At 40.4% G+C, this 18520-nt stretch overlaps 1 protein-coding gene across 1 annotated transcript; it reads left to right on the top strand.

Moving 5' to 3' along the window:
* Positions 1 to 13625: 13625 nt before the first annotated feature.
* On the top strand, positions 13626 to 17764 carry irx1a (iroquois homeobox 1a). The gene is made up of 4 exons (XM_080501323.1): positions 13626 to 13904; positions 15174 to 16263; positions 16557 to 16632; positions 17455 to 17764. The coding sequence occupies exons 1-4, from the start codon at positions 13662 to 13664 to the stop codon at positions 17528 to 17530; spliced, it is 1485 nt and encodes a 494-aa protein (XP_080357449.1). The 5' UTR covers positions 13626 to 13661; the 3' UTR covers positions 17531 to 17764.
* Positions 17765 to 18520: the final 756 nt, after the last annotated feature.

Below are 18520 nucleotides of genomic sequence, written 5' to 3'. Positions count from 1 at the left end.
CACACACACACACACACACACACACACACACACACACACACACACACACACACACACACACACACACACACACACACACACACACACACACACACACACACACACACACACACACACACACACACACACACACACACACACACACACACACACCCACACACCAGAACATGAAGCAGCTAGAGGGGGAAGTGTATGTGGAACAGGCTGTCATGCCATGAAAATTTAAGAAATTCTTTAACCTGGCCTTTCCTGATCCCCTCCTCCTTTGAATATTTTATAATGCCAAAATGATTTATTAACTTGAGACAGGTACAGCTCAGTAGGGCCAAGTAGAGCCACAGGGACAACAGCAGGGTAAGACCCACAGGGTGCCGCATCGATCAAACGGGAAAAGGAAAAGCCTGATTTCTACCTCATTTTACAGGGTTTTTTTTAAAATAGTATTTCCCTTTTTGTGACAGAAGTAGGTTGAAGTGAAATAAGTTTTCTGTTTAAAATGTAGTGCTCGTAGGGAAATGGATAAAGTATTTTTTTTTATGACTGTTCTTAATAAAAAAAAACTGCTAATATTGTCTCCAAACTTTTGATAGTAAAAAAACTTTTTTTTTAATTATTATTTTTACAAATTATATGTATTTTTAAATAATGTAAAACTTTTAAATGTAAGGTACAGTTTTATAGGGTGGGGTGAATCATTTTAAAATGAAAAAAGAAAATACTCTTCCACAAATTGCATTTTTTTTTTTTTTTTTATGCAAGCACACGTGCACACAGAAAGCATGTTAAATCAATTTGTAGCCTGCTGTTACTGTTTGCCATTCAGACTAATGATACAATGCATCAAAATCAGTCTGGAAATATTCACCAATAATCCCATCTCTTTTATGGCTCATGACTCCCAGAGACACCGTTTGGCCAACAATGTCACAAAGGTCACTAAGCAAGCCTGAGTGGGGAAGAGAAAAATGGCTGTCTGACACTCAATACCTCAAAGAACCCCACATCAAGGGGAGACCTGGGACAGAGGGGAGTGGAGAATATGACGGGCAGAGTGAGCGTACAGGGGGAGAGGTGTTGAAACAAAAGAAATTATATAAGCAAAGAGAGACCAAAAAAAAAAAAAACCATGAACAAATAAATGAGACAGAAAGTGAGAACCATCGAAATGGAGCGGGAGTGAGGGAGCAGTGAAGCAGATAGGGCCCACGGGAGCCAGCGAGAGAACAAAAGCAGCCCTTCTGCTAATTGACTGCAGAATTAGCCCCATCTCCCCCAGTGGGACCGTGGCGAGGCAGTGGCAGATGGAGGTGGACTGGACACCGGAGCAGAAAAAAGGCCTGCAAAACCTGCCGTGAAGCTGCCCACAATTGGGGGTCACAACACTGCAACACGTTCCTTGTTTAACAGGACGTGGCCAAGCACGGAGAGAGGACAGAGGGGGCAGGAGGGGGTGGGGGGGGGGGGGTGAAAACAGGTCAAAAGAAGAAACTGGGTCTACAGGATGAGAGAAAGAAAGGAGGCATGATGAGTAATGAAGTATAAAAGTAGCTGTTGTCAAAATGTTACCACCCTGAAAGGAGGCATGCTTTCAAATACTGCATTGAATATTGTTGCAAAAAAAAAAGATAATTAAGTAAAAAGTCAAGTTGCTATTTTGTAATTCACTTCAAACATTTTATTATAAGATGTCTAAAGTTCTCAATTATGAGATTTTATTTACAGTGTGCCTTACTTGACTCCCATAATTTTCAACATTTATGGACATATAATACATCATACAGTGAAAACAACAGTTCCAGAGCGCCATCACTGTGTTTATCTATGATGCCAGCTGGACTATACAAAGTGTTTTGATTGGATTGATTGGATTGATTATGCCACACTTTCTCTTTTTCATTTGTTCATATTTAGTAAAGAGATATTTTCTTTTTACACAGCTGCAGGAAAGTTTGTAGGTCAGATGTCAATTTGTTCAATCCACTGTCACTGAAAAAAGAAAATTAAAAATGTAGCACAAATATACAACACAATAGGTGGACTAGTTTAATGCCAGAAGTGTATGTGATATATGGACAGCAGTCAGAAACATTTATGTAAGCTGGGCAAATTCATCATAGCACACAATTGCAAAACCTTAACAGTCGAAAAACAAACCACCACAATTCTATAAATTATTTCTACATTGGCCTTTATATATAAGTTTGAGTTTGAGAGATGAGTAAAGTTAATACAATCCAAATCAGTAACTCTCCAGATCAGTCTGTGAAAGCTGATAGAAATGGATGAGAACAGGGAACACACACACACACACACACACACACACACACACACACACACACACACACACACACACACACACACACACACACACACACACACACACACACACACACACACACACACACACACACACACACACACACACACACACACACGCCTGCACAATACCACCCTGCATAACCAAGTAGTGACTGTTACTATGAAGTTGAATTACATTGCTCAAAGCACTTTTTTTCCCGAAGTGCCAAAAGCAGCCATTCCTTTTCTAGGGATTACTCTTAGGAATGTATTTACAGTTTCTTTCTCTCATATAAAGGCTGTATGGAAATCAGAGGACTACAGACACCACTCTTAGGGTGTTTTGAAATTCAAAGAAGATGGGGAGTAAAACTATATTGTCCTTTTGAGGATGCAGGAGGATGCTTTCGATTCTGCACTGCACCATGACTGTCATAGTAATCTGATATGACAAATTCACATACAGTGGATTAGCTGGCGGTGGTGAAAGCCAAAGCGGTTAATATTTGTTGATGTTGCTTTTATCCAGGAGGTCTGGTGTCCCTGGGCTGTGGTTACCCTGATGAGAAGAGGAGAAGGAAAGGAAAGAAAGGAAGGAAGGAAAGGAAGGGAACAGGAAAGGAGAAAAAGGAGGTTGGCTAAAGTAAAGGGAGCCTTATTCTTTGGCTACCGTGGAGAATAGAAAAAGAAAAAGAAAAAAAAAAAAAATTTGAGGGCCACTGGGCCTGCTCATCACTTTGTATGCTGTCAAAATCTTTGATGTTCCCCGACTCTTGATGTCGGGGGCTATGAAAAATGCTTAGCTCAATTTAAGCCTCTCGCAAAAAAGGGCTAACAACTGTAATTAAATCATTAAATTCTTGTCTACGCTTCACAGAGCATAGAGAAAATTAACTTCCCACCAACCTCATTTTCTACTTGAACATGAAATAATGATTTTTTTTTTTCTCAAGCTCATATAATTACAAAGCTAACATCTGATAGAGTCAGCATCCAGGGGGGATTATCACATGCATGAGTATTAGACCTCATTACCAGCTTGACTGCAAAATTATTACATCTTGTAATTGGATGGTGAGATTTATACACAGATTGGCCGGGTTTCTGTAAGATTGTAATTACAAGCTTCATTGGTTTGCTACTTATCGGAACTTCACAGAGAAAACAACTGGTAAAATGAAATGAGCATTTCATTAACCTATCGCCTTATCAGGGGAAAAACCTGTGTAACGTTCATGTATGCATTAACATAAATAGGATCATTCATTCTGCCGCCAGATAGCCTGGGCTACAGTTCTGGTTTTTTTTTTTTTTGCTTTTTTTTTTCAAGCAATGAGCACGGAGGGTAGAGAGAAAGAGGGTGGTGGTGGTGGTTTGATTGCCATTGGGGTAGGAGGGGAGGAGGTTGGTGGCAATACTCATTCATTTTGACAGAGTTTATTTAACCTTCATAATCCTGTGTTGATGGAGAACGGGGGGGAAAGGGAACACAGAGGGAGAAAAAGGGGAAGATTGAAAGGGGGAAAGTGAGAAAAGGGAGCACTGCAAAGGGTGTGAGGGGGGAAAAGGAAAAAAAATAATAATAAATTAGTTGTCTAACGTTACAAGGGATGAACTCAATATATCTATTACTTAAAGACTAACTGACTGTGAAAGTGCTCATTTCACGAGAGACGAGGCACCGAGCTGGCGAGGGACTCGCGGGGCTCCAAGGTGGCTGTTCTCTCCCTCTCTGTCTCTCTCTCCCTCTCTTTTTCTCTCTCTCTCTCTTTCCCTTCCTACTTTGATGCTTCCCCTTTCACTATTAACAAACCCTGGCCGTGTTCCTCTCTTGCTCAAACACAACGGCAGGTGCAGATTGGATGCCCACATAAATAACCTCCTCACACAATGACACCGGGGGATCGATCCAGATTTTGATGGGTGCTGCTTCTCATACAAAAGGAGTGTGTGTGCGTGTGTGTGTGTGTGTGTGTGTGTGTGTGTATTAAGATGGGAAAAACATGGGAACGAGCAAAGACGGGACAGAAGGAAAAGGGGCAATACCGGTGATGGGGGAAGGGGGTGGGGGGGTGGGGTAAAATTGTTCAATTACAAGGCGAACACTATTTCTCTCTTCTTAACAAGAGATTTCATGGTGTGGCCCGATGTTTGGCAGAAACAGCTGAGTGCCACTAATGCTAAAACATTACACTCCACCAGATCAGCTGGACCCTTTTGAGATGGGAGTCAGTTGTTATTGAACTTCATTGTCCAGACTGGTTTCTTTTTCAGCTGGGATCAATGATGCTTCAACATGGGCGTGATGTAAAAAGCCATGCTGCAACCTGCCACCCACTCACAGTTACACCACCGACGCACTGAAAACAGAAGAGTGCACCATTGTTCCCGTAAGGGTCTGTTGGTTCGCCCTTCTGTGGAAAACCCTTTTTTTTTTTTTTTTTTTTTGGAAAGTACAGGGAGTCAAAGATCCTTTGTTTTTTTTTTTCACCACACGATGCAATTCAATCACAACAGGGAAAACGAGGGAATTTAATGAACTGGCCATCACTTTATACCAGATTCCAACAGTCATGTCTTTCATTAATTTGAAAAAGGATCATTTTCAGTCCAAGACTGTACATTTTGTTGCCATGTGTGTTTTGGGAATGAAAATAATTCATCAGTCATTCTTCTTCCATGTCAAACATACATTGTGCTAAAAGAATTCCTAATCAATTTGCTGTATATAGTGGAGATATGTTTCTCGCCGTTTCCACTTTGTTTTGAGTCTACACAACTTCAGTTAATATAATATTAGCAATATGGTCTGAAGGATGCCACTTTAAATGCAGACATCTTTTCGATGTATATCACTAACATGAAAACATAAAAAATAAGAAATAAGAATAAGAAAAAAAGAAAAAAAAACACTACTGCTGCTCCACTGTTGGACCAAACCCCCAGAATTACATGCTGTTTAAGGTGGTGCTAAGTCAGAGTAATAAATGAAACCTCAGGTAGGTTGTCTGAAGTTATGCTTGGGGCAGTTTTGTGGATCCACATTTTAATTTTTAAGATGGCCAACTGCAGTGGGACAGGTTAGCGTACAATGTTTTTCAGTGTTGTTTTTACAGCATGAATAGACTTTCAATTATTTCAATGACAGTCGCGATCCCGTCAGATGTGGGAAGCGGACTGAGGTAGGACCCGGTCAGTACCTGGATGGGGGACCGTGAGGGAACACCAGCAATCCTGGGTGAATGCAGTGAGAGAGTGAGTGGTTGGTGGTGGTCGGAGGGGCTGATGGTGCAGATTGGCAGCCTGTTCGTCTGACGTGAAACGGTTCCTGTAAGTTAAACATGGCTTAATGCATTTATTTATGCTCTAAGTGTTAGCACAAGACAAACTTTACTTCACACTCAGTAACCGACCAGTAATAATGTAATACACAGCTTGTTGTACAGTGCAATGTACATTTCTACATTAAGTGCTTGGACTGTAAAAAAAAATAATTCCATGTACACTTGAAAGAAATGTGTCAGTTTGCCCATCATACAAATGCATATCACAGATGTTGTAGCATTTAAAAGGAAATAAATATGCCTGTCATAAGTACATCATTTAGTCTCCAGGTGAACTTTTAACAAATAAATAATGTACGAAGCTTTTTTCCCCCCCACAATGTTTAGTTTGTTCAATTTCAAACAAATGATCCGTCACTTCAATAGTCCGCAGACTAAATAAACTCCTTTTTTATCAGGTGTTTTCACTTAACTACCGCTTACTCTGCCCCAGATCAGCTGTGTATATAACTCATTACTACGTAAGTGAATTTGGCAGACTGCTGTTTCTTTCCATGACCTTTTAACACTCAAGGTTATAAGGTGACTTAAATGGTTAGCCTTTTGCGGTGCAATCATGACATAGATTTCCAATCTTAACGGCAGTTTCTGCTCCCATGTATGTCAATAAAAAATAACCCGAAACTATGTTTGGTGAGGTATGTTATTTATATGAAACTAAAAAAATTATAAATATTAACTTGCTCTACTTGTTTTTCTGAGGAAAAAACACCCCAACTTTTTACACTTTTACTCCAAACTTCCTGCAACAATCTGCAAAACAAAATGTCTATTTTCGGTCAGCAATTACAGTCGACAGCAATATCTGAAGTGTGACTTTTTTTTTCATTTTTCCAGACTTATGCATTTAGAACCAAATAAACATTCCAGGAAGTTAAATCCCACAGCAACTGAACCAGAGTCAGTCTGATCTGTGATCAAGGTGATAGTGGTGTAGTTTAGAGTGAGAGGCCGAGGCGTCCTGGGGAGCATGTCCAGCAACATAAAAACAGCAGGTTTCAACTACTATCAATAGTTAGAACAAAGCCACACCAAAGAGAAAAGCAGCACAACATGATAACAGATGAAAGGAACAGCCTCATTAAAATTCCATTTGTCATGCTGTCTGTTGATCATTTTATCTATAAGTCTATCCTTTACACCACTATCAAAGGATGTAATTTCAAAAGGATACTTCAGTGTAAAAAGAATTTAAAAAATCCCCAAGAAGGCCGTTCCCTAAAATTCAATTAACTCTGTTCATAAATAAACGTGGGAATTGTATCATCTGAAAGCAGATTTGCATGCACCCAGTTTTTTCATCATTTCTGAGGCAGCAAATAAACATCTGAAATGAGAGACTAACTCTTATGAATATTTTCAATCTGGTGTGTCAAACCAATGTTTGAGTCTCCCCTATTCAGATTTTGCATAAAATTATATGTGGGACAAAACAAGGACTTTGATATCACTTCTCTCTTTGTCCAAAGTCTTTTTTTTTTGTGTACATCTTACACATTCTCTGTACTTAGCATACATCTGCAACTGAATTTCGCTGATATGCACATATAGACGGGGAGCTTACAGCCTGTTGGCTCACGACAATTTGATTTATTATTCATGAAGAAGTTAAATACCAAGTAATGGAATTAGTTTTTGAATTGCCAAATTGGTTAATTAGCTTACGCCGTCTTTGCTCTTGTGATCAAAAGCCTGCTGTATAATATTTATGAATGTAAGTGCAACAGGTTTGACGACAGAAGGTCCACATATTCACAAGCAGGTGATTAAAGCCGTATCACTTTAGACATACGTGTATATACTTATATGTACACACACTCCCAGAAGTTCTTCGTGTTCACCATGTTCATTCCCTCCAGTCAGCAGGGTCATGAAATACTCAGTCCAATGCCATTAAAACCGTTTTAAAGTAAACACTACCTCGTCTCCTACTGCTCTCTCACTACATCCCTCACTCGTTCACCCTCGTCTTGGCTAGCTTTAGCTATTCATTAGCTCCAGCCCCTATGGCAATGAGAGTCTTTAACCTCCATTAGATCTAATGTTGATATGTTTCCCCAGCAAAGAGCCAAAACAATTAACACCCCTTCTCACATTTCTTTCCCCTTGGCCCCTAACCACATCAAAATCTGGGCCCACCCGTTCATTACCTACCCCTGGGAATACCCTTGGGAGGAAAGGAGTCAGATCCTTGCCTGTTGTCTTTTTTTTTTTTTTTAATGGTATGTAGTTAAAAGCCAGAATGAGTTAAAAGAAACTTGTCAACAATAATGAGGTACTGTGTTTTCACTACAACTTTGTCTCCATGCAGTAGTGAGTGGGTTTTATTTGAAAGAAATACTTAATCACGACAATACTTGATCATTATGAACCAACACCCTCTCCTCTTAGTGTTTACGCTTGTTTCGGTATAAATTTATTACACGTTGAGCAGCGGCGCGGTGGAATGGTTCTTGCAGCGGTAGCCCATCATTGTTGAATAACGGGACAAGATAAGCTGCTGAAAGTGTGCGCCATGAAATACACCTATACGGACAAGGCTTTTAATCAACATAATGAGGAAGGGATTGTGTTTAACGTGCCTGGTAAAGTCACAAAATGTTGCCGCTACGCATATCAGTATAATGTCTAGTACAACACAGTTAAAAACACATTTTATAACAACTCAAGTATAGTAAATGTTATATATATGTGTGTGTGTGTGTGTGTTCAGGAGGCCACAGAACATGAGGTGTCCCGGTGTTTGAAATACAAATCTAAAGCTTTGTCTCACACAAAGCAGCAACTTTTAGTTATAGGTGAGATATTATTTTGAACTTCTGTTGCGATCAATAGACAATAATATTACTTTTTTTTTATAAGCTACTTACATGCTCTTCATATGTTTTCGTATATTTATAGTCTGCAACTGTTATAACTGTTACACTATAGTTTGGTACAAACACTTTTTGTTTATCTATTCTACGATAAAAGTAATTTTCATAAAAGTATTACTATGTACTTAATATTTTCTACTATATTATTTATTTTACAAAATAAAACATAATCATGATAGGGAATGATATCCCCCTGGCCCTTACAGGCTCTTCAGCACCCCCTAGAGGAAGCCCATCCCAAACTTTGATGTGTTAAAATACGTTTCTTTAAAAAAAACTGATGTCTGTACATTTCAGGCAAAGTCTTTTGTCACAATTAAAATTGAGAAACTTAACCAAAATAACATTTGAAAACATAGCAAATCTTCCTCACCATGAAAGGTTGTGCGAAATACATAAATTGTGTAGATTTCACCAGCAAAAATAGGTGGTTAACTTGAGAAAAATATGAAGAATTGGTTTCAAACTGTAATCAACATAAGCTGTATTGTATCCATGACACACATTACATCATGTATATTACATAAGGGAACTGCACTGACGGGTTTGTGTATGTAATCAGACACAAAGGGTTCAGTCTAGTATCTCGTTGCCCCTCGACATTTGATTTGATGTTACTTGACTTACTCCTTTGTTACTGTCACAATACTTTGGCCACTAGAGGTCAGAGTAAATGTAAAGATGATGTGTCTCAAGCTGTTGACATAATAGAAATGTCACACAATTTGTGTGACATTTCAAAAAGATTCAAAGTATATTTGCTGAAGCTTCTACTGTAGCCGCTCCTTAGGATATCTATGAAAACTTTCTCAATGCAAGTATATCGAAACATTTGCTAATTTCATGCATCAATAGACGTGAGCATTTTGTACAGGACTGAACTTGCACAAAGAGTAATAGATATAAGTAGTGCAAAGCACTTTTAAACCTGGCAAGAATTCAAGCCCAGAAGCTCATCGTTTTGTCACAATTGAGTCGTGTCATCCTCCAACTGTTTAGCTGTCAAGTGCATAATGTCTTGACCTTCTTAAACCCAGAATAGACCTATTTTATTATCCAGGAAATTCCTAGTTTCCTTACGTATAGGTGTGGTGCAGTTGTCTATGTATCAAATGTCTCACAGTAACACCAGTGGTCCTCCGACTCTAAACCACAGCTGAATACTTCAGTCGCTCTGACGCAGTTCAGGGAGTCTACTCCAACCAGCGCATGAGTGCCTGTACAAGCTTGTACACAATATTAAAAGGAAGACGCCTAACACTGCGGTGATCCATTAATATTATTGATACTCATCTAATCTTTTCTCTTCAGGGGTAAAAGGAGTTTTGGTTTCAATGCTTAATTTGATAATCTGCGAGGAAAGCACAAAAGGAACATTCTGCAGATTCTTAACCTTTTCTCAACTTTGGCACTCCCAGAGGCAGGAAAGGAGTATCTTTCACCACAGTTATTAGTTCACAGAGACACCCTTGACCTCTGCGGTGGTAGCCAACTGTCAACATAACCGATGTTATTGTAATGCAGGTTCACTCTCTTTGACTTCTCCTGGAGTCGTTCAGGTCTGCCTGTTGGCCCCAGTCCTCCAAAGTCCGAGCACACACACTGCCCATTTTTATTAAATTGAATGGGCCATTATTGTGACATGACTTGCTCTCATAACCCCACACTCTAATTTACAAGTTAGATGTCCAAGTGACTTGCAAGTTAAATAGACTCTATACATTCAGTACTCCAAGTGAAATGTTTTTTTTTAATGCAAACATATGCTATTTAAGAACAATATCCGCTGTAGTTATTTGCTTCAAACAATGTCTTATTTAGATGTATTGATTTATCACAGCCACACACACACATTTAGTGAGTTGCATTTTTGCCATATCTGTTCTACATAGAAAAATATGTCAACTTGTTTACATACAAAAGCATTAAAAGGAGCGTAATTTTCTTTTACCAATGTGTTATTCTGTTTAGATAAGTGGAGGATCTAATCTCAAATGTACAGTAGGTGCACTGCTTAGAACATGAATGATGATTGGATGAGAGAGAGAGAGAGAGAGAGAGAGAGAGAGAGAGAGAGAGAGAGAGAGAGAGAGAGAGAGAGAGAGAGACTCATTCTTTGATGTCTAAGTTTTTGGAGTCAACAGTCTCAGTGTGTGTTTATTTTTTTACTGAAGAGTAGATTGTACATCAATGTACAAATGAAAAGTATATTTGGCAGTTCTCCTGGCTTTTAAATGGCTATGCATAAAACATATTTTCTACAAACGGGATAGTGGTATGGGAAACAAAAAATGTTTAAATATAAAATTGGAAAATTTTAAATAAAAGCACTTGTGGATCACCTGAGTGACTTATTGGAATGTGGCTATTAAGGCATAGCAGATTATGAAGAGCCTCCTGTAGATTAACATGATAAAACTATCTGATAGAAGCCTGAGGATTTTTTTTTTTTTTTTTTTTTTTTTTTTTAAATGGAGAGAGCCTTAAAAAAAAACAAAAAGAAAATCATTACGGCAGTGCATACGTGTGCGTGTGCGTGCTCGCATGGATCGTGCGTGTACAAGAGGAAGCGACGATCCAGTTGGTTTAACTGGTTTGAAGCGCAGCCCTGAAAGTAAACGAGAGGTGGAGGAGTTTTAAGAAGGATACAGACGACGAGAAGATCCGGAACAAAGTTTTTTTTTTTTTTTTTTTTCTCGTGCTCCTTCTTTCTTGATCTCTCTCACTTGGCTGAGCGTGAAGAGCTCATTGTGGTAATGAGAGTTTAACAAGACGCAATAAATCAGTTAACAGTTTATTGCTCCTCAACACGTGTCATTGTTTACACATTTAATATTGCTTTTTTTCTCCCCTTGAAAAAAAAACACTTATAACAAAATCCGAATTTAATCTATAAAGTATAAAAGCATTCGTGCATGCTTTGCAAAACATTATTGTCGTTGATATTGATGTATTACTTTTTTTTTTTATTTCACTCCTTCCGTTTCAATTTTGCGTTATTTCCAGCCTCATTCCTCTCTGCCATCCCTCCACCAGCCCACCACAGCCTTCATATTTAGCCCCCTGCACACATTTCCAGCAGGTTATCACAATTGCCATTCCTCCCCTCCTTTCTGATGTGTTACCCAGATTACCATCAGTGCCCCTCAGATATTTTTAACAGATCCTCGGCGCTCGGCAATATCCACTCGGAGCCATCTGGTGCAGATCAAAATCTACTGACTTCTTGGGCTTCAGTCGTTAAGGCATTAAATCTCGATCTACAGAATACCCCCTTTGACTCGGGAGGTGGGTGATATGAGAATCAAATCAAATAAAACTGTTAAAATATGAGCACCTCCTCCCGCGAACCACATGGCCGTGTCAGAAGTGGACAGCTTTGTACGCAGAGGTTAGTACCCGACCTGGTTCTTATTGGGAGCTGGAAATTGGATAAGTTGCTCAAAAAGAACTGAAAAAAATTACTTCAACTCTGTTTATTTTTTTTTATTATTATTCTTTGAATTCCCAATAATTTGACAGGATATACAAAATTGTTTAAAATGCAAATCCCAACATTTTAAAATGGAAAAAGTCACGGTTGTTATAAAAAAAAAAAAAAAAAAAATTTTTTTTTGAGCCATCGCATTCACTTTTTTGAGAAGTTGAGTCGTTTAAACTGTAAGTGCTCATTTAAATTGAATAGGTTTTAAAATACGCGACGCGTAAAAGGACCTGCAGGCTGGCGTCCTTCGCCTTCTTTTCCCTCTTACTCCTTTTCACCCAAAGCAAGGAAACGTGAAGTGGCTGTGTTGTTACAAAAGACAACAACAATCTGGTGTAAGTTCACACACACACACACGCACACACACACACACACACACACACACACACACACACTTGTGTGTGTGTGTGTGTGTGTGAGAGAGAGAGAGAGAGAAAGAGAGAGACGGGGGGGGGTGGCTGATTAAACCTTTATGAACGAATCAAAGACACAGGAGTCAATAAAAAGAATACGTGATTAATAAATAACACGGACTAATTTGCATTGGGTAAACCGTTTTGGGTAAAGTCGTGAAATGTTTTTCGAACAACTTTTATATTTTTCAAAAATTTTATCAATTTATTGTTGAGATCCGATAATATATGTTTATTTATTCATTTGATTAAAATATTAATTCTAAAGTGTGTCGCGATTAAGTAAACCATGTCTTATTAACAAGCATACAACTGTCAAATATTGAAAGAAAGAAAGAAAGAAAGAAAGAAAGAAAGAAAGAAAGAAAGAAAGAAAGAAAGAAAAGAAAGAAAGAAAACGCATACGAAGTTTAAATTATAATCCACAAAAGTATAGTCAGCGTTACCAAATACCAATTCATCTGTGAGGTGTTTTGTTTTGTTTTGTTAAATTTAATTACAATTTTAATCTATTCAAAGTTAGTTCCTTCTTCTGATGGGTTTACTTCCCCCTGTGTCGGACAGCTGTAAAATCGTGTAGACAGGTTGTCATACAACAATCAAAGCCTTCGGTGAATGGACTCTAATGCTTGAACATTTAACATACAATAAGTCCAAACACGGAGGGAGAAAGAGCGAGGGAGGGAGAGAGAGAGAGAGCCGGAGAGAGAGAGAGAGAGAGCTAGAGAGAGCTGGAGAGAGAGAGAGAGAGAGAGAGAGAGAGAGAGAGAGAGAGAGAGAGAGAGAGAGAGAGAGAGAGAGAGAGGCCCCAGCCAATGTGCTCACTCTATATTCACATTATCCACATTGCTCCAAACTAGGAGGAGCTTGCAGGCTCAAGTAGGGGATGCCAATCAAAGCATCAACTTCAAATTGTATCTGAGAGATCAGCCTGGAGACCTCAGGGCCAGGCGCGTCAGTCGGAGCGCAATTGTTGATCAGATCACATCCAGCGGACTTTTTGCGCGAGAAAAGAGGGGAAGCCGAGATTTAAGAGCGGTTTGTTTTGATTGCACACCGCTGCATGTCTATACTACCTGCGACTTTGGCTTGAAACACTTGCCTTTGCTCCGTTTGGCTTTTTTTTTTTTCCCTTTTCCTCCCCCCCCCCCCCCCTCCCGTGCATATTTTTTTCTTTTATTATTATTGTTATTATTTGCGCACAGTTTGTCGGACCACAGTGCTGTGCGACAGTTCGGCGGTGGAGATGTCTTTCCCCCAGCTCGGCTACCCGCAGTACTTAAGTGCCTCCCAGGCGGTGTACGGGAGCGAGAGACCGGGAGTGCTTACGCCTTCGTCCCGGGGAGGGAGCACAGAAATCGGGGGAAGTCCATCCGCCACCGCGGCGGCCGTCACGTCCGTGTTGGGCATGTACGCCAACCCGTACGCACACAACTACAGCGCTTTCTTACCGTACACCAGCGCGGACTTGGCTCTTTTTTCACAAATGGTAAGAATTAATGTTTCTCTCTTGGCCGTGTTGCAGGCGATTATTGTGGCTTCACGTTTCTCGTCGGAGCAGCACAAATAACAAAGGCTTCATAAAGTCTGGCTCAACCAATTAATACAAGCGCATGTGCGATTTTTCTAAGTAAATCCATACAATTGATCGAGTTTGGCTCGCCTGTTTTGCTTGGCTGCAAATTAAAAAGTTTGATCAGAGAACACAGAGTAGACAATATACATCTAAAGTATCTTTTTGAATTAAAAAAAAAATCGAAAACTATTCATGTGTCTACTGCTGCTGGATAATGATAAGAATGATATTGAATGGACTACAAATTTGAAACAGGCCTAGAAGTATCAGCGAGCAGGAAATAAAACTATTCAGCCTTCTATTTGTTTCTATGATTATGCTCAGAAAATAAGAATATTCTGACATGACAGATAAAAAGAAAGAACAAAGGAAAAAGCTCTCTGTTTTGGTTCAATGCAAGAGGACAACGGGTTTGTCTTCATGAAAATCTGTCAAAGATTTGTGGGCTGAAAAGCGCACACCTAGTGATAATAATTAACAAGAAGGTGTTAACGTGTTGGCTAATGTATGCAGCCGGCCCATACACGGCCAAAGCTGAGCCTGAGCTTCAAAACAAGAGCCCTTCTCCAAAATACGAGCTTGAAATGATCGTCACACTGGAGAGATGCATTGAAAGAAAATGAAATAGCCTCTCGTGGGATTACAATTGGCATAAAGTGTTACTGTGTGGCACCGAGAGAAAAAGAAGAAGAAAAAAAAAACTTAACCCAGGCCTTCCAACTTGTTTGTCAGAGTGTGTAGAAGAGTTTGGCAGGCGCACCTTAAAGCTGTCAGTCTACGTGCGCCATGTGCCTCGACACAAAACTTTCTCTCTGCTCGTTACTTTGAATCGTGACGGTGGATGAAAAGTATTTGCTAATAAAAGGTCGCAGAGTGGAGCTGCGCCGTCGCAGGTGCCGCAGGCCTGGCATATGGTATGCTGCAAGTTGAGAAGCTTATTTGTGGAAAGCTCTGAGTCAGGTGGAACTGTAACTCTTGAATGTTTTTAATGGGCGCGCGGGGGTGGGGGCGCGAGGGGCAGGGGGGGGGGGGGTGGGGGTGCATTTCCCCACTTTTTCACGTTCAGAAGTAGATTTGGAATTAAGTGCAACAATGCTTAAACTGTATTTTACTGTAAATTTCGCAGTGCAACTAGTATATAATGCACATGCAACTACTAAGATGTATTTATTTACTGTTTAGGGATCCCAGTATGAGCTCAAAGACAGTGCTGGTGTCCATCCTGCCAGCTTCGCAGCGCACACGTCCCCCGCCTTCTACCCATACGGCCAGTTTCAGTATGGGGACCCGGCCAGGCCCAAGAACGCGACCCGGGAGAGCACCAGCACCCTGAAAGCCTGGCTCAACGAGCACAGGAAGAATCCATACCCGACAAAAGGCGAGAAGATCATGCTGGCCATCATCACCAAAATGACGCTGACGCAGGTCTCCACCTGGTTCGCCAACGCCAGGAGGAGGCTGAAGAAGGAGAACAAGGTGACCTGGGGAGGCAGGAGCAAAGAGGGCGAGGAGGACGGGAACTTGTTCGGCAGCGGCGACGAGGCGGAGAAGAACGAAGACGAGGAGGAGATTGATTTGGAGAGCATAGATATAGACAAAATCGACGATAACGATGGGGATCAGAGCAACGAGGACGACGACGATAAATCGACGGAGGGCAGCAGGGACCACAGGGGAGGCATCGGTGCGCCGGGAGACTTGGACAGCTTGGAGAAACGACGGGCCTTTGCCCTGCAGGCCCACGAGGCCTTTGAGAAATCCAAGAGCGCGATTTCAGTGCTTCCAGGGAGTAAGGACCCCTCGGACGGAAGCACGAACAACACCACACGAGTTCTGTCGCCGGACAGACCCGGGAGCTTTCCTCTCCCGTCTAACAATAAGCCCAAAATATGGTCTTTAGCAGAGACCGCGACGAGTCCCGACAGTTCCTCACAGAAACCCACATCCCCCTGTGGCCCGGGGGCCACCACTCACCCCTCAGCGCCCCACCACCAGATCCAGACGCACCCGGCCTTCCTCTCCAGCCATGGACTGTACACATGCCAGATAGGAAAGTTCCACAACTGGACAAATGGGGCTTTCCTGGGCCAGAACTCCCTCCTGAATGTGAGATCGTTTCTGGGAGTAAACCAGCATCATCACCACAACCACCACTTACCGTCCCAGCAACAGCAGCAGCCGACATCGGTGGTGGTTTCACCGGTGGTCGCTTCAGCAGCGCTCAGCAACGACAGCAAGGCCCCACCAGAGACCCTCAGTCCCAAGCACATCGGTACGAGGACTGGTACATGCACACACTTCAGCACATGTTTTTTTTACTTGCACATATCCGGAATTTATGGGTGTCACTATTTATTTTCCATGACTATATTATCAAACAAAGTGACCACGCGTGCGTAAATTGCATATTCATGTGCGCAACTTGCACGGAACATTAAAAAACAAACAAACAAAAAAAAAAACCTGAACAAAAAAAAAGATCCGATTTATTTTTTATTATCAAAATAAATATAACTGGTTCAACATGCAACCACTGACACATATGTTTGATTTTTTTTTTTTCAGACCATGAAAACGGTGTAAGGTCTGATTCACCTCCAACGCAGATCCTGAAATCTTCCTTTCGACCCATCCATGACAGGTAAGACCAGTCTTTTTTTAATTAAATTAATGTATTGTGTTGCTCACGAGTTTGGTGGCCCAATGGAATTAAATTATTAAATTAAATAGAAAAGTTTATGTTGCATTCTGGAAAGTATAAAATATATATTTAACTAAATAGGCGTGAATGATTTTTTTCGAGGAGAAAAAAATCAAAGTCATAGGGAATAAAATAAGCTTAGCCAGATACCTGCAAATAAACTTGGTTAATGTGTTGTAGTTTTATGTTGTTTTGAATACTGTAATTTAATAATATAACAAACAAAAATAAGCCGGGGAAACTTGAAATACAATGTGCTTTTTGCGGGTGACAGGGGTCTTGACTTCAATCTCACACCCCCTTTAATTCCTCCCCTCTGGGGAGAGTGTGGCTACTTATCAAGTCACCGAGTAAAACGGGCTCTGTCTGGGCTGTGTGCTTTCCCTAAAGACCCATGGGAGACCCGGAGCCCAGGGGAGCGCTCTTACCCACAGGAAAAAAAAAAAAAAAAAAAGTTTACCTCTGTTTCAAGTACTACAAAACCATCCTCCAACAAGCTGTTGTTCAATTCGAACTATTGCCAATAACCCCCCGCCCCCCTCTCCTAATTAATTTTTTTTATTTTTTTTAAGTAGCAATATATTTTAAAGGTGTGGATTTATTTTTCTCTTTTTAAATAATATAAGAAATGGGGGGAGAAAAAGGCCTGCAGTCTGTTCCTAATCAAATCTGTTCAGCCAGACACTTGAGATGCATATTGGAACCCGCTGTCCAAACACGGCGGGGGTATTTATCTACCTTTCTGTATTATTCTTTATCCAGATCCTCTCTGCCTTCCAGCGCCAGGAGTCCACAAGACGCCACGCAACGAGTCCTCACTGCCCTCTCCTCGGCTTGATCAAGACATTTTTTTTCATGCTTGAAAAAAAAGAAAAAAAAAAGAAATCGAAATAAGAAGACTTCCCTAAAAAAGGACAATGAGAAATAATAATGCAGCGTAGCATTCAGTCGGTACAGAACAAATGGCGTAATTTGGTAATATCCTGTGGATGGATGGATTACTTCCTCTATTGTTGTGTAGCCTATAATCGCGCCTATAATGTTACTCTCTCTTTCCATATTGCCCAGACAGGCTGGGACATTTTGGTAGGCTTTTTACTTTATTATTATATTATTATTATAATAATTATTTTTTGTCTCTATCTTGTGTTTTTGGTGTCATTTCTTTAAATGTAAATACCAAGTGATTTAAATTTGTAAATATGAAACGTTGAAGGAATTTGTCCAGATCGTATATTTTGCCTAATAAACTAAATGAAATTATAGAGAAAATCCAAGCTCAAGAGGCCACATTCATTTTCTTTATTATTATTATTATTATTATTATTATTATGAAATGTATTTGAATATTTAAACGTATGGTTTTATTTAATTTTTGGCTTTTTTTAAAAGGGGGGTGGGAAGGAGAGGGAAAAAAAAAATATTGGCAGTCTTTATGCACCCAGCCCTAATTTTATTCAAGTTTGGGAGGAAAGCAGCGTGGATGCATTGAGGTGCTAATAAGTGTCCAGATGGTTGCTGGTGACAGAAAATGGACAGGAGCAGCTGGGAAGGTCATTAAGTAATAATATGGGAACGCCCAGTCCAAACAAAATCAAATGGTTAAAATCTAATCTGTCAGAGGGAGAAGTCGATTCGGAGATAAATTATTAATATTTTCTTTACTGGGGGAGGAGAAGGGTGACACTGCGGGGCCTCGTCGACCAGGGTCACTGTTTTGGGGGTCTGTCTGTTTCCACGCTGATAGTGATCATTACTTCCCTTTAAAGATGTTTATTTTCTCCCTGCTGCTCGTTCGGAAACCAAAAGCAAATATTGATTTATCACA

The sequence above is a fragment of the Blennius ocellaris genome (genome assembly GCF_963422515.1).
Source record: "Blennius ocellaris genome assembly, chromosome: 8".
NCBI classification, from domain to species: Eukaryota; Metazoa; Chordata; class Actinopteri; order Blenniiformes; family Blenniidae; genus Blennius; species Blennius ocellaris.
This window is presented reverse-complemented; position numbering and strand designations above follow the sequence as displayed.